Raw genomic sequence first — 26,138 nt, forward strand, 5'->3', positions numbered from 1 at the left:
CCCCTTGCATTCCTACCCTCTGTAGATAATTCCGCATTGAAATCTCTCCCCAGGTCATTGTTTCATCAAGTTGACAGTGAAAGCTGACCATCACACCTTGAGATGGAACATTCTAAATTTAGTTTAGTTTTCTTTTTTGGTCCCTATCACTTGCCAAAAGGAAATCCTACTTGATACTCTGGGCCCTCTTTCCACATCATTGTCTCATTTTAGGAATAAGAAATTCAGAGTACGGGTGATGTGCCTGGGACACGTGGCCCAGGTCTGCGTTGCTGCTCAGTCTCTATTCCTCCCTTCCACCTCACAGTCTCCCTAGCACTGAAACCTCAAGGTCACATAAAACTTTCTGTTGTGTGTGTGTCCCACAAGAAAGGCCAGGTCTAGCTGAAGATGAGAAATAATTTGCCAATTTCAGAGTCCAAAAAAGTAAATAGTTTTGAAAGATACATTTTTCATTTTATTTGCTTTTACCTTAAAAGATAAATATTACTATGCCACAAAATTATACAGGCTGACAAGAAAAGTCAGAGAAGAATGTCATGGTGTACTCTTCTGTACAATGACTGGAGAGTGAACAACTTGATTTCTAAACCAAGCCTTGTACACATACACACAGACATACACACACAGAGGTATACACATACACACAGAGGAATACACACAGAAGTATACACATACACAGGCATCCACACACAGAGGTACACACACACACACAGAGGAACACACATAAAAGTATACACATACACAGAGGGACATATACACACAGGCATACACACACAGAGGTATACACATACACACAGAGGAATACACACAGAAGTATACACATACACAGAGGGATATGTACACACAGGCATACACACACAGAAGTGTACACACACAGAGGCACACACACACAAACACACGAGATGTAAACAAGTGACTCCTAGGCTCCTTATGTCATCTGGCATGCCCACATCTGATACTAGTGGCTAAAAAGAACTTAAAACTGAAACTCTCTAATGGTTTTAAGTAAAAGTGACTCAGTAAAAACGAATAATGAGGTCAACATGATGACAAAACCATTCCAAGTGGAGGCCTGGAACGCTGCTCAGTTCCTAGAGTGCTCATTTAGCATGTCCCAACGCCCTAGGTTCCACTCCAGCGCCACAAAATGGTGGTGCATGCCTGTACTTCTACCACTCTGGAGTTGAAGCTAGAGGGTCAGAAGTTCAAGGTCATCTCCAGCTGTAGATAGTCTTTGAAGCTAACCTGAGCTATGTGAGATACTGTCTCCAAAAATAAAGCAAAAAATAAAAGCTAAAACAAGCAAAAATTCTAAATTGATTGTTATTTATGTCTTGATGAAAACCTGATGAACACAGAGAATGAATTTGAGAAATGGGCTCCTGTGTTAATTTAAAGTAGTTGAGCAATTCCAATGAAGGCATTTGGAGTGAAAGTTCATTATTGTCACTGCACACTAGAAAGCGACATTGGCACTTTTCCACTCATCTTGGTGATCTGGTGTGTATGTTGATGAACAATACATGACATCTAGAGAGATCCTTGGAGAGATGTCACTGAATCTGTAAGTGCAAAGACGTCCACATGTCACCCGTGGTCATCTAGAGCCACAAGAATGTACGCAAGGGACCAGGAAGGAAGCAGAGCTAGGGTGAGATACAGGGAGGGAAGGAAAAGCATCCTGTCTCAAGTCACTACCTTAATTAGTACATTAAAACTGACACATTCATTTGTTTGCTCGGTGACTACCAGAGGGAAGTGCCCTAGGGATCTCTACTGAGTAAGCATGCTGTGAGCAGCCCAGTGCCTGCCTCCACAGTGTTGGAAAGCAGAAACTGACTCGGGACTGTTGGAAGGAAGGTCATACAGTGTTTGTGGATGTGTTGCTTAGTATCGTGCCTGCCAAAGCTCACTGTATGCTACTTGTCTCTCCAGAGAAGAAAATCACAGAGGGCTCCCCACTAGAGCATGGCACTCCTTCCCAGACTCAGCAAAGCGGTCAGCAAAAGCCCCAGTCTCTTACGTGGAAAGCCATACACCAACCCAGGCAGATTTACCTGTAGCATCTGTTACCCACATCCCAGGGAGATGGGTCGTCTTGAACTTGCTGTAGGAGCACTGTTGGAGGGGCCAGCACTCCGTGCTTCTTCCAAGGGCGCTTTCTGTTTTGTGCATGTGCACTGCGGACTAATTGAAGTCAGATGAAGTCTGTAGAATTGCTCGGAGAGACTTGTAAATGCATGTGAAATACTGCCGTGCTGAAACGCAATGATCTCACATTTTTATAGATGAATATATATTTCTATAGTAATGCTTGGGCAGGGTCTAACAGGAGATCTGAAAGGAAAGAAAAACCGAGATGTCTCAGTGACAAGCAAAGCATGCGTGTGTCACGGTTTTTGTTCCAGATAGGATGTGGCGTGTACACGTCTTTGATTTCTGCAGCTGACATAATCTTGGGTACAGCAAACACTTAGAAATGATTCAGAGTGCTATTTTGGGGGCAGGAGTGGTGGCTCAGCAGGTAAGAGCGCTTAGTGCTCTTGCAGAGGACCCAGGTTTGTTTCTCAGCACCCACACGGCTGCTCACAACCATCTGTAAATTCCAGGGAATTGATGCTTTGTTCTGACCTCTGAGGGTACTGTACACACATGGTACACATACGTTCATGCAGGCACACACATGCAATGAAATATTAAATAATTATCTTAAAAAATAGATGATACATGTTAGTTAAAGGTCAGAGAAGCTGGGGCCTTTTGCTCACTGAATTCATAGGACCACTGAATTCCATTCACAAAGCCCAGGCTAAGAATATTTGCTATTGCAAACATAAAGCTTCATTAAAAAAAAAATGAACCTTCAAAAAATTCTACCCAAAGCTAGCTCTAATATTCTAATGTTATGTTACATAAAACACTTTTCATGGCAACCAGTCAGACTAGTTTCACAAGCATGGTTTGAGTTCCCATATGTGTGAGGTCCTGCAGCAGGCTTCTAAATTCTCGCTCATGTTAAAACCTTTTCTCCTTAGCAGGAAAAAAAAAAATGCCCACTTAGGGGCAGTTCCTCACTGTGGTTTGGAACTGGGAACGAGAAGTAGTCTCTGTGCAGATGGCATGGCCCTTTTGATGCCGGCACCCCCCAAGAATAGACAGTATGGCTCACTGTTAAGAGCACTGGCTGCTTTTACAGAGGATCAGGATTCAGTGCCCAGCACCCACGTGAGGGTTCCCAACTATCTATAACTCCAGTTCCAGGGGATTCAGCACTCTCTTGTGGCTTCTGTGGGCACCAGGTATGCAGGTGGTGCACATGTCTTCATACAGGCAAACACTCACACACATAAAAAGAAAAGTAATTGTATCACTGAGCAGATGGCCACCAAAGTACTTGCTGTAGCCTCCAATAAAGACAGACACTGTATCAAATTGAAAGGTTAGTTAAAACCATTCTTCACTGGCTCTCAGCAGGGTCACTAGTGTGACATTTAGAGGCACTGTGACATAAGGCTAAGAGCTCTGGTCCAATAAAGCTTGTTGCAAACATTATCTTGCTTATTGCTTGCGTCAGTCTTGGGAAATTAAACACTCTGAACTTCAGCATTCCTCTCTGGGACATGGGTCTTAAAACGTAGCTGTTTCTACCCAGCAGAGTTTCCTCAGCAATTAAATATGAGAATTATGTAAACCCTGTGAACCCAGCCAACACATAGCATGCGCTCAGTCTGGGAGTCTCCCTTCCTTGGGGGCTGCCAGGAAGAAGCACATTCTGGGCCGAGGAGACCCCTGGCGTGTGTCCACACCTACAGCTTTCTTTATCTAATAGAGAAGCCCAGAGGCCAGCATGGTGGCGTGCCTGGGCAGCTCTTGTTTAGATCCAGCCACATCCCAAAGCTTCCTTCCGGCCTCGACTGCTATTGTGACTCCCTTCACCTCTTCTTTGAAGCTTCTAGATTGACAGATGTTATTCACCCACTCCACACACGTACAACTTTATGTGTAGGTTTAGAAAAGAAAGAAAAGAGAAAGGTCACAGGAAACAGGAGGGGAAAGTGAAGCTTTCGTTTCTGACCTTCAGCCAGGGGATTTCTCGAACCTTCTGCAGTCAATGTCACATGTTAATTTCAGTTTGGGTACTTGCCCCAGACTTAGAAGAACTAGAAATGAACAAGGAAAACCTTCTCTGTCTGTAGTTAGAAATTAAAAACTGATCAGTAACAAATGAACAGTTCGTACAGGCATTTTAATGCATTGGAGACTCAGCTAAGAAATTATGCAGGCAATAGTTAAAAGTCTGAATTGTATTTTCTTATATGTGGAAAGGAATATTCACAATGGTCCAAAAGTAAAGCCTGTCCAAATCCTTCCAGTATATTACAGGGTATTAAAAACCACATTTATAGGATAGGGGGCTGCTGATTTTTTTCCTATAAAAATAGTGCCAGATAGTAAATACTTCTGGCTTGTAGGATAGAGCTGATGTTAATTGCAGGGAGGTCTCTATTAAGAGCATCCACAGAAGGCTTCTCTCGCCTTTCCCCACCCCATCTGTTTAACAACCGTTGAAAGTGTGGGAGTATCTTGATTACAAGGCTATATAAAAACTGATTAAATCTGCCTGCTTCGGAACATAAGGCAATATTCATTCGACAGCACAAACGTAGGAAATCATGGGAGTGGCCCCACCTGTGCCAATTGCCAGCATATCCCCATGGTACGAGATGACCTAGCCCCTGTAGAGCTCCCATCATCCTGAGAGGAACGTTAGGTCAGTTGACCAAACCAGTTTCATGGCAAAGTATCTCATGTAGAGCTGGCTGTGGGGAGCTGAGACAAGCAAGCCTTCCCTTCCAAATATGTCCACAGGTACTAGGGATATGGGCTGCAATTTGCTGTGGCACCTAAATAGTATTTCATCTCTGTCTTTAATTTTGCCATCTGGGATTATATCTGTGTTTTCTGATGGTCTTGGACAGCCATCAAGGGTCATTCAATTCTTAAAGGGGTCATGACCCACCATTTGAGAACCACACTCTATAGTTTTATCAGGTTCTATATGAATCGGTTACTTTTGCATTGCTATGAACAAATGACTTGAAAGGAATCAAATTAAGGAAGGAAGAGATTATTCTGGCTTGCGGTTTGAAGGGATACAGTCAGTCCCCAGGATGAAAGCAGGCTGGCAGGACCTGGCCACAGCGCATTCGTAGGAAGCAGAAAGCATGTTACACATCTCAAGACTCGCCCTAAAAGGACCTCTTCCTCTAGGGAGTGAGGTTCCACTTGGTGAAGGTTCTATAAGCTTCCAAAACAACACTAGCAGCTGGGAATCGAGTTTTCAAACACACAACCCTGGCCAGGTGGGGAAGGAAGCCGGTTAACGCTAAATCACATCACTACGTAAACAACTGCTTAAAAACAGGAGTTACATCATTCTGTCTATCCCCAGTGCCTTGACCTTTGTTTTCATTCAGCACATATAGTTACTCAGCTCCCATTATGCTGCAGACACACACAGAAACACAGCCACACGGGAAGGGTAGAGAAGCCATAAGATTATGTAACACAAGACACTTTCCTAAGTTTCCCCAGCTTTTCTTAGAGAGTGGCCTTTAAGCTGAAGATTGAAGAGTAGGAGATATTTGAGTGAATGGTCTCAAGCAAGGATTACCTTTGCCCCTTCCCAAGCTCCCACCTCCTCTGCTCCTGCTTTGCTTGGGCTACCCTGAACCATCAGCTCTGTGCCTGAGGGGTAAGGAAAAGCCTAGAAAGAAAGGATCTTTTGGAAGTCTGTTATGTTATACCAGCATGGTATCTGTGTGTGTGAGTGTGTGTGTGTGCACGTGCGTGTGCATTCATACACAGATTTGTGTTTATGTCTGCAAGGAACACGGGTGTGCTAATGTATGCATGTGGATGCTAGTGGATTTCTTAGGAATGACATGTACCCTTTATGTGACAGGGTCTGTCACTTAACCTGAGCCTCACTGATTTAGCTAGTCTGGCTGACAAGTGAACCTCGGAGATGCACCTGCTTCCATTTCTCCAAACCTGGAATTACAAGCATCTAAATTTTTATATGGGCTCTGGGGGTTTAGTGCAGGTCCTCATGCTTGCAAGGCAGACACTTTATCAACAGAGCCATCTCCTCAGTTCGTCTCCCCCATCCATGTGCGTGATTGCTGATGAAGAAGAGACCTGGAGCCGGTATTATCTAACAATGTCTTATGTATCAAACTTTGGTTGATACGGTGTCCGTGATCTGATTTGTTTCACCTTGGGAAGGACATGGATGGTGTGCTAGTATGTAGCATCCCTGCCAACAATCACTATCTAGTATCCATGGACACAGTTCGATGCTACTGTGTACAAGTACATGGTTTTAGACTTGCTTCCTGGTGGCTCACACTTTCCAAACCTAATCAGTCTCTCCCGCCTTCTCTCTCCATCAGAATACACAGCCAGCAATCCTGACCTGTTCCTGGTCATTATCCAAGTGACTGGCGTCAGCCTCCTGCCTCCACTGGGGATTGCCATAGCTGTGATCATCATCTTCTACTGCTATCGTGTCCACCGGCAGCAGAGGCTGAGCCCATCCTGGGAAAGCAGCAAGCCCCGGAAGCTCATGGAGTTCAGCGATAACTGTGCCATCATCCTGGAGGACGACCGTTCGGACATCAGCTCTACGTGTGCCAACAACATCAATCACAACACGGAACTGCTACCCATTGAGCTGGACACGCTGGTGGGGAAGGGCCGCTTCGCCGAGGTCTACAAGGCCAAGCTGAAGCAGAACACCTCGGAGCAGTTTGAGACTGTGGCTGTCAAGATCTTTCCCTATGAGGAGTACACATCATGGAAAACGGAGAAGGACATCTTCTCAGACATCAACCTGAAACACGAGAACATCCTGCAGTTCCTGACTGCTGAGGAGCGGAAGACAGAGCTGGGAAAGCAGTACTGGCTGATCACAGCCTTCCACGCCAAGGGCAACCTGCAGGAATACCTCACCAGGCATGTCATCAGCTGGGAGGACCTGCGGAAGCTGGGCAGCTCCCTGGCCAGGGGCATCGCTCATCTCCACAGTGACCACACTCCATGTGGGAGGCCGAAGATGCCCATCGTCCACAGGGACCTCAAGAGCTCGAACATCCTCGTGAAGAATGATTTGACCTGTTGCCTGTGTGACTTCGGGCTGTCCCTGCGTCTGGATCCTACTCTGTCTGTGGATGACTTGGCCAACAGTGGGCAGGTAAGTGCGAGCTGCCACTCCAGACCCTAAGCCCACGCTTGGCCTCACCTTTACCCTTTTCTTTTATTTCCTTGTAGTCATACCAAAGAGTTCCACAATAGCCCAGAATGGAATATAGCAAAGGTTTGTTTATTTGGGGATAAACTCACAGTAAGGGTAGTGATCTGCAGTCCTCTGAGTGTGCTGGGAACTGGAACTGAATCCAGCAGAAAAGAGGGCTGCACATGCTTTTTGTCTGCACTTGGAATACATGAGACCACACCCTAAGTGGGTGGTATCTTAAAGGCTGTTGGCTAAAGTAGTTCCCATATTTCCTCTCTGAAAATTTTCAATTAGAGAGGTGTGTGTGTGTGTGTGTGTGTGTGTGTGTGTGTGTGTGTGAAGAGAGAGAGAGAGAGGGTAGGGGAGAGAGAGACAGAGAGAGAGAGCACATGCATGCATGTGCACATGTGCACACACACATACTCATGTGCACACACACATACTCATGTGCACACACACATACTCATGTGCGCACACACACATACTCATGTGCACACACACACATACTCATGTGCGCACACACACACACTCATGTGCACACACACATACTCATGTGCACACATGCGCTCACCCAAGCATGCATGTGTGTCGATCAGACGTTGACATCAGGTGTCTTTTCTTCATTGCTTTCCACCTTACTTTTTGAGACAGGGTGTCTTACTGAGCTCAGAATTCACTGATTGCTAAAATTGGTGAGTCCTGCTCCTTCAACCCCACCCCAACCCAGAGGCACTGGAATTACAGGTATGCCAGTGTGCCTGGCTTTTACATGGGTATTGGAGAGCTGAACTCAGGTCCTCATGCTTATGCAATGAGCACTTGATCCACTGAGCCATCTCCCGGCTCCTCATTTAATATACTCATTAGTATACTATAAATAAGTTATACTAAGTAATGCATTTCATTGTGACATTTCCATCCATGCGTATGAAGAACTTCAAACAATATCTTCCTATTATCCCTTTTCTTCCCTGCCTTCTTTCTCCTTCCATATCTCTAAATTGCCCCCACACCTTACTTCCATTTCCATCTCTTCCTCTAAATCCCATACAGGATAGACAACACTCAATATGTCTTCCTGAGCCTGGCTTATTCCACTTAGCACGATGCCCTCCAGGTCCATCTATCTTCCTGTAGATGCCATCTTCTCATTCCTTACATCTCATTTGTATATCCCACAAACATGTGTGCATGTATGTCAACCCAGGCTGACCACATAACTTGGCTATTTTCACCTCCCCTCTTGACCCACACACCTGGCCTCTTGTCTCAAGGAGCTCTACATTGTGGGATTTATTAAAAGATCTAGAAAATTAGCATGATAGTACCCATCAGTCCCCACCATCCCACAGTCTCTCAACTAGGTTACCTTCGTTAATAGATAGCATTTTTCCAACTCTGTCTTCAAATCCTTTCTAACCTGAGTCAGCTGTTGCTGGCTTCCCATTCCCCTTCCATTTGCAAACCGTTGTCTTTCTTTCAGGAACTGTTGACATCTTACCTCTAACTTTTCCTCTCACATGATTGTACTACATCTTTTCTGCTGTTTAGTCTTAGTGATTATGCTGGTTCTAGATTCTAGAAGAAGACCTTGAAGTCCAAATCCACACTTACGAGGCTACCAAAGATACCCAGCATGATGCCAGGCAGTGAAAGCGACCAATAAGTATTTGTCGAAGGAGTAAACAGTTCCATTTATCTGTCTGTCCATCTGTCTGTCTGTTATTCTGTGTGTGAAGTGTGTGTGTCTGCAGGTACACGTATGTGTCAGTGCACATACAAACGGATTGTGTATGGAGCCCAGATCTATTCCTCCATTGCTACTCACCTTGTTTGGGGAGACAAGGTCATTTACTGACACTGAAGCTCACCAATTTGGCTGGACTGGATGGATAGATGGCTCTAGGGAGCCTCCTGTCTCTGCTCCACCTCCATGCAGTGGTAGAATCACAAGGGTGTGCCATCATATCCACCTGTAGCCTGGATTCTGGGGACTAAATTGCTATCTTCTTGCTGGTCTGGCAAGCGCTTTACTTTCTGAGCCGTCTTCCCAGCCCTGTAATTCCATTTTTGAGGCATTGTCCCAGATCCAAATGGAAACCCTTTGAGGAAGGCACATTCGGATGATTTCCTTCCCAGGTGACGGCTGGTTACTAACACAGTGGCTCTACCATGAGCACTGCAGCTCTCTGTAGCTGGCTAACAGGGCACACTCTAAAACCCTCCTCAGAAAGAACCGCGCTTGCGAGGTTCCTGCCTTGTCAGGGCTCTGACCCTAGCAGCACGTGCAGGGCGGAGGTCATCTTGCTGAGACACAAACAAGTCAGTACGTCAGGGCGGTGACTCCCAGAGAGCTCTGTTAAAAAGGAAAATGTCTTCTAAGACAGGCCGATAAGAACTATTGTTTGAAACAGATGGCATTAATTATTTGACCTCTGTATGACAGTAATGGATGGATGAACTCATATATGCTGCGATATCAAACATTTCCATTTGAAAACCTTCCCTTAGAAATGGCTTTCCCTTTTCCCTGCAACCCCGTGTTTGTTTAATGTCAATCATAAAACTGATCACAGACCTAAATAACCAGAATATAGCTACACATCACATTCATAGAAATTATTGTATGATTTGGTCTTTTCATATGACTTTAATTTAGCAGCGATTTATGAAATTATGTCATAGAGGCCATGGGGTAAATTAAAATTAAATGGTCCTTAAGTGACCCATATGAGTGACAATTATTTCCATCAAGAGTCTTAGAGTTTCAAAAATGAAAAAAAAAAATCTAATTTGCAAAACCAAAAATAAACATGTAAGGGGTTGGAGGATGACTTAGCAGCTAAAGGCACTTGCTGTTCTTACAGGGTGTTATTCTAGGGGTTTTGACCAGGTTCCTTTTTCTGCCAGTTAAAGAATTAAAAGGTAAGGAAAAAACCTCAAGGGTGAAAGGTGGCAGTGGAAAAATTGCAAATAACAGCAAAAAGGGACAGAACAACAGCAAACAGGAACGGAAAGAATCAGCAATTGAAGGAAGGTGTTTGTTGGATTGAAGAGACACAGACATGCAGCAGACACACAGAAAGGGGACCTGCAGAGCACGGGGGGATGTGGAAACTGAGAATCCAGCATCTTCTCGAGGACTGGGGGTTTTATCGTCTCTGATGGCTCTTCCTTTCCTAATTTAGCATTGCTCAGTTTGAAGAAAGTTAGAATGGTTGATTGGCTCAACTGTCGTACAGCACATCCTTGAACTTGGTAACCCTCCATCCAGAGGCCTATTGGTGGGAGGGAAAAAACGCCAATGTGGCCCTTGTTTTAAGCTGCCAGTATTTTGTATTAGGTCCCCAAGGTGAGGAAGAAGTTCACCATCTTTATTACCTAGTCATAGCCCTCCTCCCTGTTTATCTGCCTTTCACGGACTCTGATCCTTAGTCCCTCCAGAGGACCTGGGCTTTCTTCCTAGCACCTATACGCAGCTCACAACAGTCTGTGACACCAGTTCCAGGGCATCTGAAGTCCTCCTCTGGCCTCTGTAGGCACATGTGGCACAGGCCGAACACTCGCCGCATAAAATAAAACTAAATAAATCTTTAGAAATATCTAAGCATCTAAAATATCATAGCTGTGGCCCTTGAGGTTATCTATAAGAATACTCAATAGCAGGATGGCATATGCAGTCACATTAGTGGCTCTGGGTTGGGATACTTGTTTGAGCATGTTTTGTTTAGAGTCTTTGAAGAACTTTCAGAGAGAAAATAATAGTATGTGTTCTGCCTGCCTGTGTAATTCTCCTCATTTAAAGCAGCACTATGATTTTTTTTTAAAGAGAGAATCTGCACAGGGCTGTAACTCAGTCAGCAAAGTAATTGCCTAGTGTGTATGAAGCCACGAGTTTGATTCTTAGCATCTCCAAAGAGTGGGTGTGGTCTGTTCTCTCAGCACTTTGGAAAGGGAGGCAGGAGGATCAGTGGTTCGAGGCAATCACCAGCGACAGAGGATGAGACCAGATTGGGCTATATGAAACCATATAAAAAATAAAATTAGGAATGGAGGGAGGGAGGGAAGGAGGAAGGGAGTGAGGGAGGGAGGGAGGGAGGGAGGGAGGCAGGCAGGCAGGCAGGCATACAGGCATACAGGAGGGGCTAACTGACTTATAATACTTAAACCTGTATAGCTTAAAGACTAAGACTTCATATTAGAATATTAAACAATCTTTAAACAACTGTGCACCAAATGAGTACAGTGACCTCAAACTGTAAGCAGTATACAAGTATCTTGATCAGAGGCAGAAATGTACAGTGCAATATGATAAATATAGGTTAGATATATAAAATTGTGTCAATATACAAAATGTCTTAGGCAGAGGTAGAAACATGCAGGTATACAATATGACAAAGTAACTTTGCATAGGTGTACAAATATTGTAAACAGAAATAGGAGCATGTTCAATATAACAAATATAATTTGAATTCATATCAGTATACAAAGAATCTATACCAATGTAAACTGTCTACAAATAATAGCTCACAAGTATTCACTCTATTATTCATTATTATTATTATTAGTGTGAATAAGCTCACACTAATATACCTATTATCCCATCCAATTTCCCTTTTTTTTTCAAAAAAGATCCCTGAGCCTACTTAATTTCCACCCTAACCTCCAACCCTATACAAATTATAATCACCCCAGTCTTTTCATAATTTTAAAATTTTATCAGTTGTAAAAGGCAGTAAGGAAAAAAAGAAGGAAAGAAGGAAGGAAGGGTAGAGGGCTAGGAAGAAAGAAAGTACCCCACCCCACCTCCAGCTGAAGAGCTGTTGCCAATGGATGGTTGCTGGGGAGAAAGGAGAGGAGTCACGTGTCTTCAGTGGTACAGCCACCGATAGTTACCCTGATCCCAGAAAGCCCCCACTAATGTTTTTATGAGTAACACTAATCAAATGCAATGGATCATTTCAAAAAGACATGGAAGTAGGTATGGGCCTTATTAGCGAGAAGGGATTCAAGAAGTGGACAGGAAATAAGAGAAGATAACTGTTGTGGGAATTCATTCAGCCAATAGCCTCTTGGATACCAACCAAACAGGAAGCGTGAGAGCCCCTTGCTTTCTCTTGGTTGATGATTGGAGTTCGGTTCACAGCTTCCAGCCCCCACAGAGAACCACGCTCTCAACTCTTATTGTGAGTTTTCTTCCCAAACCAGTAAATACTGGCTATCCTTTATTCCAGGCTCTTGTGGACTTCCTTAGTTACATCTACAGATAATGGGGGTGAATTTGATTAAAATTCATCATATACATGTATGAAGTTATCTAAAAGGAAGAAACTTCTAGAAACAAACTAAAACATCTGTATATGTGAAACCCAAGCTCAAATCCCCTGTGATAAATTCACTCAAAATTGAAGTTCAATTATGAGCTTCATTCTGTGTTTTTGTTTTTATCTTAAAAGGTGGGAACTGCAAGATACATGGCCCCCGAAGTTCTAGAATCCAGGATGAATTTGGAAAACGTGGAGTCCTTCAAGCAGACAGATGTCTACTCCATGGCTCTGGTACTCTGGGAAATGACATCCCGTTGCAATGCGGTGGGAGGTACGTAATTGGGTCACCATTCCGGATGACATAATGGTGTCTGTTTCCAGCATATTCCCAGGGTTCAGCACAGAGCAGTGGACTCCACTGGGAGGCAGCTGAGCTCATGAGTGCACAGGTCTAGGATTATTCTGAATCGCTGAGGTGTCCCAGTGAAGAAGCACATTGGGAACAGAAGCCTTTCCATACAGCTAGAGGGAATTACGTTTCTCTCCGCAGATGAGTTAATATCTTGCAGGAGGTGGTCACTAGAAACAGGACTAAGAATGACTTCTATTGACCTAAAGGGGGATAGTCAGACGAGCATCTGCGTTTTGTTTCTTCTCCTGTGGATTTAAAGGACTGAGAAAATATTGACTAAATATTTGCTCTTGTAGACATGACTTCTTTTTCACAAAACTAAGCAAAGTGGGTTGATATGTCTGTTTGGGTTTTAAAACTCAGGGATAAGGAAGATAGCTAACCTGTAAGACTTCTCTCCATTCAGTGACTTCTACAGGTCTAACCTGGAAAATGAGTACCCTTCAGCCTTGCCCAGATGAACTCAAGCTTGGCTTCATTCTTTTTGCCTTTTTGTTTTTTTTTTTTTTTTTTTTTTTTTTTTTTTTTTTTTTTTTTTTTTTTTTGTTTGGTTTTTTGAGACAGGGTTTCTCTGTGGCTTTGGAGCCTGTCCTGGAACTAGCTCTGTAGACCAGGCTGGTCTCGAACTCACAGAGATCCTCCTGCCTCTGCCTCCCGAGTGCTGGGATTAAAGGCGTGCGCCACCATCGCCCGGCGCCTTTTTGTTTTATAATAATATTAAACTTACCAAATAGAGTCAAGAAGAACACAGAGGGCCGAGGAGGTGGCTTAATCACTAAAATCTTACTACACAAATGTGAGGACATGAGTTCAGATCCTCGGCACCCATGGAAAAGATGGGTTTTGTGGAGGACAGCTATCATCCTAGTGATGGAAAGGCAGACACAGGAGGTTGCCTGAGGTTCCATGGCTAGGCAGTTGACACAAATCAGTTCGCTTCAGGCTGAGTGAGAGACCCTGTCTAAAAACATAAACTACAATGTCAACCTCTAGCCTAAACACACACACACTCACACACAGATACACAAAATTAAATAAAAATAAAATTAACACAGAGATCTAGAGGTGTAATCCCAGCACTCATGATGCTAAGGCAGGAAGATTGAAGCAGGTTCTAGGTTAGTCTGGGTCAGTATTAACTTATAGACCAGCCTGGACCGCAGAGATGATTTTTGTCCTCAACACAGACACTGATAAACAATTGTTACGACAACAACACAGATGCAGAGATGCCAGCCCACCCATCCACCTTTAATCCAGTTTTAAGCTTTGCCTAAATCCAAAAGACAAGAAACAATCTAACTGCATTAAAGCCAGGACATTAACATTGGTGCGGTGCTCCATGTTGCCCACAGACCTCACTTATACTTCCGGGTCACCAGTAAGATGCTCTTCTGAAAGAAGACTCGGGTTAGGATTCACGTGGGTCTAACTCATGTGCTTTTGTCGTCTTCCATGACCTTGGCACTTGTGAAGCTAAAACGAGCACCTCAGAGCCTGGCTCCCACTTTGGGCTTTGCTGGTGTCTTCTCATCGTTAGATTGAGGTGACATGTCTGGAATAAGAACACTGCAGACACTGTGGTAACTCTTCTGCACATGAAACCAGGGACAGGCTCACTGCTTTCACCTAGGAGTCTGACTGCCAGGTTCCCCTCTGTAGAGATGCTGTTTTCCAGTCTGTAATGAGCACTCTCCAGGGAAAGAGAATCTGGCTTGTTTATAGTCTTGCCTGTTAATTTGAGGATGGACGGAGAATTCCCACCTTAAAGGATCGTCATGGCGATGTTTGCCTCATGCAAATGTTTCTGTTTTTCTTACCCCTTGTAATGAGTGGGTATCCAACTCCGAGAGAATCCTTACCCTTCCTCTCACAATCCATTGTTATTTAGTCATTATTTGTGCATTTCTATCAGCTGAGGACAATGGGTATTTCTTTCATTCTGCGGATGTCCAATAATGGCATCGTTTATTTCGTTGCTCAAACAGCGACCTCTTTGGTTACTCACCCAAACTTGCTGATGTATTGCCCAAGGCCCTTCCAACGGGACCCATTGCTAGTTCTGAGACTTCATCCCTTGCAGAAGATGTTTGGCTCCCCAGAACCCCAAGGAGGATCTAGGTCATCTCTTCTTCATCCCTTGTTAAGCCACTGTCATCTGGTTCTCTGGCCGTTGTGGAGACGGTGATTCCTATCTGGTTGGTACACTTCTCTCCTGGTTTCCTGCCACACTTCTAAAACTAGCTGTGTGTGTGTGTTTGTGTGTGTTTTCCTCACAGTTATATTGTTTAATCAGCTACCAACTATCATAAATGATTTTCTGCTTGGATGCTTTTTCGGCTCCAAAACGACTCTGTAAATTGATAGGAGTCACGTCAAAAGCAGTGCTGTCCCCGACAGAATCAATTTACCTGGCTAGCAGTGTCTTCTCCCATGCTCTGAGTCGTGTTTGCTTCTGTAAACATGCTTCTGAGATCATGTCTGGTCTCCAGTTCTGACAAGGCAGCCAATCTAAGGCTCTGGTGCTCTCTGCTTGCAATGTTGTCACTGACAAGAGCCCCTTCCTGTTGATATTTGCTGAGTGGAGAAGAACTGAGGATGTGAGGTGGAGCCAAGCTCACCAACTTTTATGGGTTCTAAAAAAAGCTATGGGGTAAACAAGTTTCCCTGTGGAAGGAACCAGGACCCATTTTCTTCGGCTCATCTCAGGAAAGCCCTTTACAGCCTTTGTGGTAAAAACAGGCAAGAACTGAAAGGAACCCCTCCTGGCATTGCTTTGTTTGATGGTAGCTTCCCACCTCTGATTCTCCCATTTCCACTCACTCCCACAATAATAATATTGAGTAAACTTAAAGGGCAATGCAGAATGTTTCCTGAGTACAGCAACCAGAGATTGCTATGTTGCCCCACGATGTTACCCTCGGTGTTACCAGGAAGAGCGTGTAAACAGATGATACACAGTTCCTTCTAAAGCCAAACCTAAGCTTCCTTTAGCATGCAATCCTAGCCCAGAGCTCCCCAGACCATCACAGTAAGTGAAGAGTGCTCTGAAAAGGAAGGAGGTTTGGTCCAGGTTAAGCAAGCCCTGGAGGAATCCCAGACCCCATCGCCAAGACCGTCACTTCATCCGTCAGTGCACTGAACCCACCAGAATCGCATCTGGGACATGCTTCAGTCAGCTTCCCGGAACAGATGAGAAAACCAGTTTCCAGGGGTAGGACAGCCACGGAGCCAGGAGCTGTGTAGCCACAGGCCTTCTCCCTCCTGATTGGTGGAGAACAGGGAACATGAATACCCAGAGTCCTATATGGGGGCCAGCGCCCCCTGCTTGTAGTGCGCTGAGGCACTGTATTTCAGAAGTACTGGATGAGGTGGGCGGGACTCCTCAGGGGCTGCAGTTCTGAAAGTCTGCATCTCTGAATTTTCTTGTCTCCCTTGAAGAATCCCTGAGTGTAGTGTGTGTGTGTGTGTGTGTGTGTGTGTGTGTGTGTGCGTGCGCGCACGTGCACATCAGTGTCTGTGTATGTGTGAGCTTGTATACATATATGTCTGTGCTCATGTGTGTGCGTGTGAAAGACAGAGTGACTGTGAGAGGGAGTGTGCATGTGTTTCTCTATGTGTGAGCTTGTATGCATGTGTGTGTATCTGAGTGCATGTGTGTGTGTGTGAGACAGAGAGTATGTGAGGGAAAGTGTGTGCATGTGCATCTGTGTGTGTCTGTGTGCATGTGTGTGAGACAGAGAGTGAGTATGTGAGAGAGAGAGTGTGTGTGCATGTGCATCTGTGTGTGTCTGTGTGCATGTGTGTGTGCACATGCATGTATGTCTGTGTGTGTGAGCTTATGTGCATTTGTAGCTGTGTCTGTGTACGTGTACGTGTGTGTGTGTGTTCAGAGGTCAACCTCTGGTACTGTTCTCAGGCAAGGTCTACCTTTCTTTGTTTTTGGAGACAGGATGTCTTATTTCCCTAAAACTTGCCAAGTAGGCCAGACTGACTGATGAGCCAGCCCTAGGTATGGTATGCACCTGCCTCCTCCACCTCCTCTGGAATGCCAGGCATGTGCTGCCACACCTGGGTTTCGTAATTTGGGTTTCTTGTGATGGAATCCAGGTCCCTGTGTTTGCTAGGCAAGCATTTTGCTGACAGTCCTCAGCCCCCAGATGCCAGTGTTAAGAGTCAAGGCTGTTAATCTCTGTGTAGGGATGCCTTCACTTTTTGATCCTGCTTTCTCCAAGGATTACGTTGTTCATTCATTTCTTCACCCATCCATTCATCCATTCACTCAGATGCTCTCTGATGAGTGACTCTTGTGTCCAGGCACTCTTCTCCCTGCTGGGGAACAGGAGTTCATTTCTATATCGGGGGCAGGGCCTTGTTAGGAAGCTCACAGAGGCAGCACACTCTCAGCTCCCTCGGCTCAGCCTCCCTGGGACTGGAATATCAGGAAAGTCACTACACCTGGCGAGAGTGGCGGGTCCGAAGGCTCCATCTCCCCAAGGGAATGGGTCTCGCAAGGAGCGAAGCTGGGATAGGTCAGCTGCAGATCTGGTGTCAAGCAAGGGACGAGTGGAAAATGAAAGCAGATATAGGGTCAGATAACGCTGTTAGGACGGGTGCTTCAGACACTTGGAGCATCTCAAAGAAGACAAGAAAAATGAGAAGGACACACTGAGTTGTTTAAGGAAAACAAGATGGAAGGGCAGTTGATGCCTACTGCTTTATAATGGAGAGAAGGCTGGAGACCTCAACCGGGCAAGGACAGACTTGAGATTGGCTTTCTTTTACAAAGAGCCTCTGTCCCAGGCCAGGCAGTTGGCTTTGGGTCTGGGCAAGTGTTTGCACTATGGCATGTGGGAGGCGGATGGGGGAGGTGTCTAAGGCCCCCTTTGGGAAATACGGCAGGCACCACATGTGTTCATCCCCAGCCAGAACTGACCCATGTGCAAACCAATCTAAACCCTGGCCACCTGGGCCTCTGAACAGAAGCTGGCACAGCAGCCAGTGAGCAAGGGTTTAACACAGACAGCTCCTTCTTGAAGAAGCACCAACATAACAATGGGCCAAGCAGAAAGGAAAGGGAAGGAGGCTTGGAGAAACTTCAGGAAGACCAGGATGGAAACCATTTGCTTTGAGTGGACTCCAAGGAGCACCATTAGGAAAGTAAATGACAGCCACAACAGCTGTGGGCCAGATGCTGATGGTCAAAGCGATACCAATGCTGTCTGGGGGAACGGGTCTGCGGTGAGACGGAGAAAGACAGGCTGTCTCCCTGCAGAGGAGCTGGGGGACTTCCTGAGAGCAAGGAAGGGCAGCAACTGGTCCTCAACCTGGGCTGCAGGGAGAAGGGGAGGAAGAGAAAAGTCTGCACAGCGGGAAGACCAAGGTCTCTTAGAGGAGGCATGTTCTGGATGGTGTGGGGACACAGGCCATTCTGCCCGAGAGCCCTCAGGATGGTCCAGTTTCACGGTGGTAGAGGCATCCGTTTTAGTCTGAGCACCCCAGGTCCCACAAAGAGGAAGCTGAGTAAACAGTGTGCTGGCGCCATGCCAACCCCGCCCTCCCCTGATGACTGTGGTCAAGGATTGAGACTGTCTTGTTCTTTCTCCACCTCTGGCCCTACCACTGCCCCACCTTTCCCAAAGCCGGAATGCACAAATGTTTGGCTGCGCTGTAGGGGAATCACAACAGTGAAGGGGATTTCTTTTTAATGGGTAATTTCTCCATAGCTTGTTTAGAAACGACCGACTGTCTGCATCCAGCAGACCCTAAAAGCCCTTCCTGGGGGCCCTTGGTAGAGACATTTGTCAGGGTCTCAGTGGGTGGGGTATTCCCTAGTGGTGCTAGCTCTGGGTAGGATTGGGGGGTACTTTGTGAAATGCTAGGTGGAGAGAAGAAAATCTATAAAGCCTTAGCAAGACAAAGCCAGTCTGCAGGGTCCCTGAGTCACCAAGAGCAGCTCTGTTTGAATCCTTTGCTTTCCAGCCTAGCTTTGCTCCTCCTCCTCCTCCTCCTCCTCCTCCTCCTCCTCCTCCTCCTTCTTGCTTCATTTATTTGTTATTTTGTTTTGTTTTTTTGAGACAGAGTTTCTCTGTGTAGCCCTGGCTGTCCAGGAACTCTCTCTGTAAACCAAGCTGGCCTCCTGGCCTTGAACTCAGAGTACTGCCTCTGCCTACGCTGCCTCTGCCCTTGTCCCTGTGTCTGTCTCTGCCTTCAGGAGTGTTGGGATTAAAGGCCCGCACAATCACAACCCAGCTCAACCTCACTCTTCTTATGGGTGAACTGTAGATATTGGATCCCATCTCTTACTCAGCAACACTTGAGCTGCTCTGGAGTTCTTGACTTGGTAAAAGTGTCTAGTCAGGCAAAAGACGCAACAGCAACCGCAGCTAAAGGGTTAGGAATGGAGAGTCTGTGACCAAATACAGTATCTAATGCAACTTATATCTCTTATAAATCCCATGCCATCTTGCCCTTTCTTTCTTGGTATAGTGCAACAGGGAAATGTGCTATTTGGTTGGATTGGACCGTGAGATGCTGTAGGGAAGATGGTGGTCCCTCAGGTCACTCCATTCAGTCCGTAGGAAGCAGATGGTGATGAGCATGGAGCTGGCTCTGACCCTCCCAGCTCTGGCTTTTGCTTAAAATCATCCCAGTTTGTATTTATACTGGATGCCCACTGTGTATAAAGCAAGATTAAAAGCACCAAGCAGAGGAAGACATAAAATCCCATCTGAGTCTTGAGCCTCAGGACCTCATCACTCTGATAGAGGATAAGGAAATGGGAGAAAGACAGGGTGTGTGTACCCCACAAGTCAGATCTCAGAATTTGCCCTAAAACTAGTGTAGATGAATTCTTGGGATGTTTGAAGTCAAAAGGGGACAGAAGGGGTTTGTGTTCATCTCATAAATTCAGTTGCCTTCTAAAATATAATATAAGAAAATAAAAAAATCTATGAAAATGAGCTACAAAAACATACCCTGCGGGGATTGATAACAAAGAAGGAGAACATAAGGTTAAGAATAGAGTGGGGTCCCTTGGGAGAGTTGGGCGGAGGTGGCAGTGGATAGGTATGATCAGAATACAGTCTATAAATGTATGGACATTTCAAAGCATAAATAAGAGTATTATTTTTAAAAATCAGCCAGCAAATAAAATGATAAAATAAGATCCTGACTACTTTTCTGCTGGGGTGAGGCTGTTAATGATAAATGCACTTCTGGGGAAATGAAAGAGAAAAATAAAACAGGCTATTCCTCTTTTAAATTCCATTTTGCCGTGAAAACATCTTCAATTTTTAGCACAGAAGGAGGCAGATTACTGAAATTTTTGCTCATTAAGAAAAATAATTTTGAAGTTAAAGGTCAAAGACCCTGCATATTTTGAAGGAAAATGTGGAATGTAGCCCAGCGCTCTCCTCTCTCTCTCTCTCTCTCTCTCTCTCTCTCTCTCACACACACACACACACACACACACACACACACTTACTTTCTTTCATGTTGTTGGGGATTGAGTTTGAACCCAGGACCCTGGGCATGCTAGGCAAGAACTATACCACTGAGCTATGTCCCCAGCCCCCTGGCGTGTTTGGTCTTGTTATAGATAGAGTTTCCCTATGTATCCCAGGCTGGCCCTGATCTCTTGGCCCTCATGCATCAGCCTCCCGAGTGCTGGACGATGCTTGCAGGACCGCAGCAGCTTCAAGCTGGCTCTGATAATAGACGCACTCTCCAAACAAGCCCTCGAGGCATCGGTGTGTTCATCCATGAGATTTATTAGGGAAGAATTTTCCCCAGCCGACCATGGAGGTCCCACCTGGTTTTCCTTATTTCTCCCTCTTGGTGCCTCTAGATGGTGGTTAATCTCCAGTGTGACTGTTGGAGAAGCGTGACATGGGACCACATGGTATTTGCCCTTTAGTGTCTGATTTATTTCCTTTTCTAGTGTCTTCAGGAACACTCCAGGTTGTAGCATCTTTCAAATTTTATGACTTTGTAGAGTTAACATCCCCAAGAAATCTAACACATTTTATTGAATTTGTTTGTATACTGTGGGTCTATGGAGGACCAAAGGCTTTGTGATACATTTGGATTTTTAAAAAGATTTTATTTTTTATTTTTTAAACTATGTGTGTCTGTGTATGGATGCGGGCACAGGAATGCAGTGCCTACAGAGGCCAGAAGAAGGCATCAGATCCCCTGGAGCTGTAGTAAGAGGTAGTTGTGACACACCTGACTTGGGTACTGGGAGCCAAACTCTGGTCTCCTAGAGGGGCACATTCTTAACTGCTGAGCTCTCTCTCTCTCCAGCCCATGATAAGTAAAGTTTTTCCACCTCCGAAGAACCTGTTTCCTTCCTAAGATGCACTAGCCCCTCATTGAGCATGCCTGCATTGATGGGAAATCTGGGTCCCTGTCTGCCTTGTTAGCATGAGGCATGAGGACCAATCCATCACCAGTGGGCTACTTCCCAGCATTCTTCCACCACCCCCTTCCTTCTTGTTTTAACCCATCTCATCCAAAGTGTTCTAGCAATGGCAGACCCATTCTGCCCCTGTATTCCTTGTATTATCCTTCCAGGCGCTCACCAAGCACCCTTCTCTCGGCCATGTGCTGCCCTGTGCTCAACGGCATCTGTCTGTTTTCTTCACAGAGGTGAAAGATTACGAACCCCCATTTGGTTCCAAGGTCAGGGAGCACCCTTGCGTGGAGAGCATGAAGGACAACGTGCTGAGAGACCGAGGACGGCCTGAAATCCCCAGCTTCTGGCTCAACCACCAGGTAAGCAGGGCTGACTCTGAAGGGCCAGAAGGGCCATGCAGTGAAGTCTGCTTTCAGGCAGCAGAGAATTCTGGGTGATGGAGCTTAACTCTGAGTGCAGGGCCCTTGGTTTTCCGTAACCCTGTTTGGTTTGTGTTCCTAAGGAAATTTTCAGTATAAGTGGATGACCTGTTCTCCTAAATTGCCATCACCGGGCTTATACAGCCTTCACAGAGCGCTCTCAGAGGACTGCGTGGGCACTGGTCACCTTTCCTAAGCCCTCTTGATTCAGGGTTAAGATATTTTGCTAGCTATGTCTGCTGTCTACTCCTGTGTCTTCACACCAGGAACCTGTATCTCATTCCCTCTCATTCTGACTTTGTTCTGCTGGGATTCTTCAACTTCACAGAGAAATACTTAGCAGTTGGAAGCAAGCAGGGTAGTCAGGTAGCCGGTGTCCTTGTATCTGCTAACTGTGCGTGGAGGTGAGAGGAGAGCCCGTATGAGCATGCTTGGGAAGGAGGAAACTGGCCACCACAATGGAGGCCAGGAAATCAATGAAGAGAAGGATGAGGAGGCCAGCCAGTTGAGTGACATCTACACAGCTCTCTATCACTCCTTCCAAAGAACTGGAAGTTAAGGCTGCTCATAGCAGAAGTTGGAGGAGAGGGGAAGGAAGATTAGGTTGTAAGTGAGAGACAGTTGACCACATGTGGGGTGCACCCGAGGAAGAGCCCTGGTGAAGAAAGAGCTTTTTCCATACAGCAGAACCTTTCACTGTTCTCATGGATAAAGTCCTTTATCCTCGCTGGCCACGGGTGTGTCGGTTTGCCTAAAGCCATGGGGAATTCAAGTGAGAACCAGAAACAGCAAGCCAGGCCTAATCAGGAAGACACATAGGGCAGGAAGTGTGCAAGGAGCCAGCCCCGGCCCAGAGCCAGCCTTGTGATCAGGAAGTAGGTGAGCCAGGCTTCCCAGGGTTAAGAGCTTCACCAGGCTCTCAGACAAATTGTCTTTAGTTCTAAAAATGCAAGATTGTTTGAAAAAAAAAAAAAGGAATTAGAAGGTGCTGGGATGGATGGTGTGTCCTAGTGAAACTATGTCACTCACCGTCTCTTGAGGTCTTTCCTGTAAAGTTCTTATAATGAAGCCGTTATTCATTATGATAAAATTCTGGAAAAAATTTGCATAATACATTTTTTTCTCTTAATGAGATTTGTTGCCCTATTGATTTCAAGGTAATGCTTAATATTTAATTCAATTTACTGCCTGTAATTACTGTGTCAGAACAAAATAAATGTTTCTGGTATAGCAACAATAACACTCTACTCTTAGCGGGGCCATCAATCAATACCATCAGTTAGGTGAATTATGCAATTAATTCCACATCAAGAGCTGGGGGTGGGGCAGCTCCGTAGATGTGAAAGTGGCTGGGATTGGCAGGTAAGTGCCAGCTCTCCACAAAGACTGTTAGGTGTATCTGCCTTACCTGTATGGAGGTCACCAGGGCAATGTTGTCCTCTACATGGAAGGAACTGATCTTATTTCTATGTCTCAGACTATTTACTTACCTTCTGATATTCTGAGAGGCCTTGAAATAGTAACAAAAATCTTCATGATGCAGAATGAAATCCAGCCTGTGGTAGAGCCCTTGCTGACTGGACAACCTTTCCTGCTTGGTGGTCAGGATCAGTGGGTGGAGCTGTCTTGGGAAGGATGGGCTACAAAGTATCTTACAGTCAGGTTTATTTGGCATACAAAGATAGCCATGTCAAAGAGCCTGGCTTAATGCCATTGGAGGTGACTGGGGCATCATGGGGACACTCTTGGCAGTCCTGGGAGCAACTTTTGAGTCATTCTATCAAATATAGACTTTACAAAGTGAATCCAGGCTAATACCTGCTCCATCTGGGCCTGGGTGCGCAGCTTTGCTCAAACAGAAGGGTACCGGTGTTCCAGTCATGTTACATTCTGAAAGAGTAGAAGTCCAGATGCCGAGAAAGGCAAGGGAAAGAGAGAACCAAGGCCTAAGGTGGGAATCAGGGGTCTTTCAGACCCTGGAATGGATATGTTTCTTACAGTCTTTATAATGCATGCTACCAAGGATGGACCCGAGATGCCCGAGAGATGGCACAGTTAGGAAAGGGTTTACAAACGACTGTCAGGACCTGAGTTTGGATCCCTGATACCCATATAATAGCTGGGTGTCATGGTGTGCACCTGTGAAACAGTGTGGAGGAAGAGGTGATGGAAGGATCCCAAGGCAGTGGGCTCGGGGTTCAGTGGGAAACCCTGTGATCAGTGAGCTTGGGGTTTAGTGCGAATTCCTGTGATTGGTGAGCTTGGGGTTCAGTGAGAATTCCTGTGATCAGTGAGCTCTGTCTGGGTTCAGTAAGAATCCCTGTGATCAGTGAGCTCGGGGTTCAATGAGAATTCCTGTGAACAGTGAGCTCTGGGTTCAATGAGAAACCATGTCTCAAAACCTAAGGTGGAGAGAGATTAAGGAAGACAGTTGACCTCACCCTTCGGCACACATCTGTGCACATATGACCACATAGGGAGTCTAAACCCTATTCTGATAGGACATCATTTGACAACGATGTGTTGATGCTAATTCCATGGAGACCACCCACTGACGATGCCCTTGGAACCCCTCCCTTCTTCTGCAGGGCATCCAGATCGTGTGTGAGACGCTGACAGAGTGCTGGGACCATGACCCTGAGGCCCGTCTCACAGCCCAGTGTGTGGCAGAGCGCTTCAGTGACCTGGAGCATCCAGACAGACTCTCTGGGAGGAGCTGCTCCCAGGAGAAGATTCCAGAAGATGGCTCACTGAACACTACCAAATAGCTTTTTCTGGGCAGGCTGGACCAAGCCTCCAGAAGCCGCCCTTTCACCAAAGACCAGAGGCAGCTGGATGCTGTCCTCACGGATGCTTCTGGGAAACCAAGGACTTGCTCCCTTCTTACCTGAGAGCTGCTCCATATTCAGAAACAGCAGCAGCAGCAGCAGGAGCAGTAGGGGCTAAGTGACACAGAGCATTCTGTGCCTTGGACGTTGTCATGGCATAAGCTGTATTAGCACCTCCTCAGGAAATGAGATTGATTTTTACAACAGCCAATAACATTTGCACTTTATTAATGCCTGTATGTAAATATGGATAGCTATGTTTTATATCTATATATCTATATATGTCTATATCTCTCTATCTATAGCCATACTCTGCAAGGAGACAAAGAAAAAGATCAAATGCTCCCGGGAGATTAGCTTTTATTGGAGAGTTCCAAACTGGAGCAGAAGGGACTCGGGACAACATTAGCACTTGACAATCACACGCGATGGTCCCCCGAATGTGGGGTTGGGGGGATGGTTGCATGAAAAGGATCCATGCCTCACAGCCTGCTTTGGCCACAAAACACTTTTGTTTTGCAATAATTTCCCTCTATATGTGGGTGCTTTCCTGGCCAGGGAGCTAAGTTCCAGCCCACCGCTATGTCCCAAGGTCTTCCATGTGCCTTGTTTTTCTTCATTTTATCGTCGACATTCAAGTCCCACATCTGACTTGTGAACCTGTGGACTTAGCCTAGAACCCTGGCTCCATCCTTCCGCTTTCATGGACTACAGAAGTCAAAGAGGACATTTTCCCCACCCATGAAAGTGTCGACCATCTGATAAGATTGTGCTGTTTGATTTTTCTTCTGTGCCGAAGTTATTATTACTCATTCCCAGCTATTCCCAGTTGATTTTTGGTTTAGTGTGGCACACACCACACCCCGCCCTTGCAGCACTGTGTTTCATTTTTGTCACTCTCCTGTGATAGTCACCCGCTTGCCATGGCAACACCGATGGCTTCCATCTTCCCAGGCGCCCGAATAGCAGACAGGATTTAAATGACACACACACACACACTGCCCATCCTGTACAACTGTGTCTGGGGATACTTTGAGCCCGTGTTTTGCTTAGTCAGCACACTGTCTGTAAAAGTTTAAGTATTGGAGGTGTCGCAGAAAAATCTCCATTCTAGGTAAGGAGTGAGTGTGTTCCCAGCGTCCCCTCTAGAGGGCACCGCTGACAGTAAGACGGTGTGACTCTGACACCTCTGCTTCTTTTCTCACCCTTAAACAGTCTTCTCATTACCCACCCCCACCCCAGTCTGGAAATGAAAGCTGCTGCCAGTCGAGATCCGTTGTAAGAAATGAGCATCTGGGAGTCTGGAGAGATAGCTCAGCAAATAAAAACCAGTGCCTCGCAAGCAAGAGGACCTGAGTTCAATCCCCCAGAACCCATGATAAAAAGCCATGGTCCTCGGAACACACTTGTAATCTCAGCACTGGGGAGGTGAACACCCATGGGAACTTACTGGTCAGCTAAGAAGACTCTCAGAAAGGTGAACAGTATCCTGG

The 26,138-nt window shown here is 45.7% G+C and overlaps 1 protein-coding gene across 2 annotated transcripts in view; it reads left to right on the forward strand.

Moving 5' to 3' along the window:
- Window positions 1–25,407, forward strand: part of Tgfbr2 (transforming growth factor beta receptor 2) — an 86,794-nt gene extending 61,387 nt beyond the window's left edge. For both annotated transcript variants that reach the window (XM_041677235.1, XM_041677236.1), the window contains 4 exons: window positions 6,459–7,258; window positions 12,757–12,898; window positions 21,630–21,757; window positions 24,406–25,407. In XM_041677235.1, the coding sequence (XP_041533169.1) occupies window positions 6,459–7,258; window positions 12,757–12,898; window positions 21,630–21,757; window positions 24,406–24,585 (1,250 nt within the window). In that variant the 3' untranslated portion in view covers window positions 24,586–25,407. The remainder of the gene's footprint in view (window positions 1–6,458; window positions 7,259–12,756; window positions 12,899–21,629; window positions 21,758–24,405) is intronic.
- The last annotated feature ends 731 nt before the right edge of the window (window positions 25,408–26,138 follow it).

The sequence above is a fragment of the Microtus oregoni genome, unplaced genomic scaffold (assembly GCF_018167655.1).
Source record: "Microtus oregoni isolate MIOR12 unplaced genomic scaffold, Mior012 000028F_ref0000031, whole genome shotgun sequence".
Classification (NCBI taxonomy): Eukaryota; Metazoa; Chordata; class Mammalia; order Rodentia; family Cricetidae; genus Microtus; species Microtus oregoni.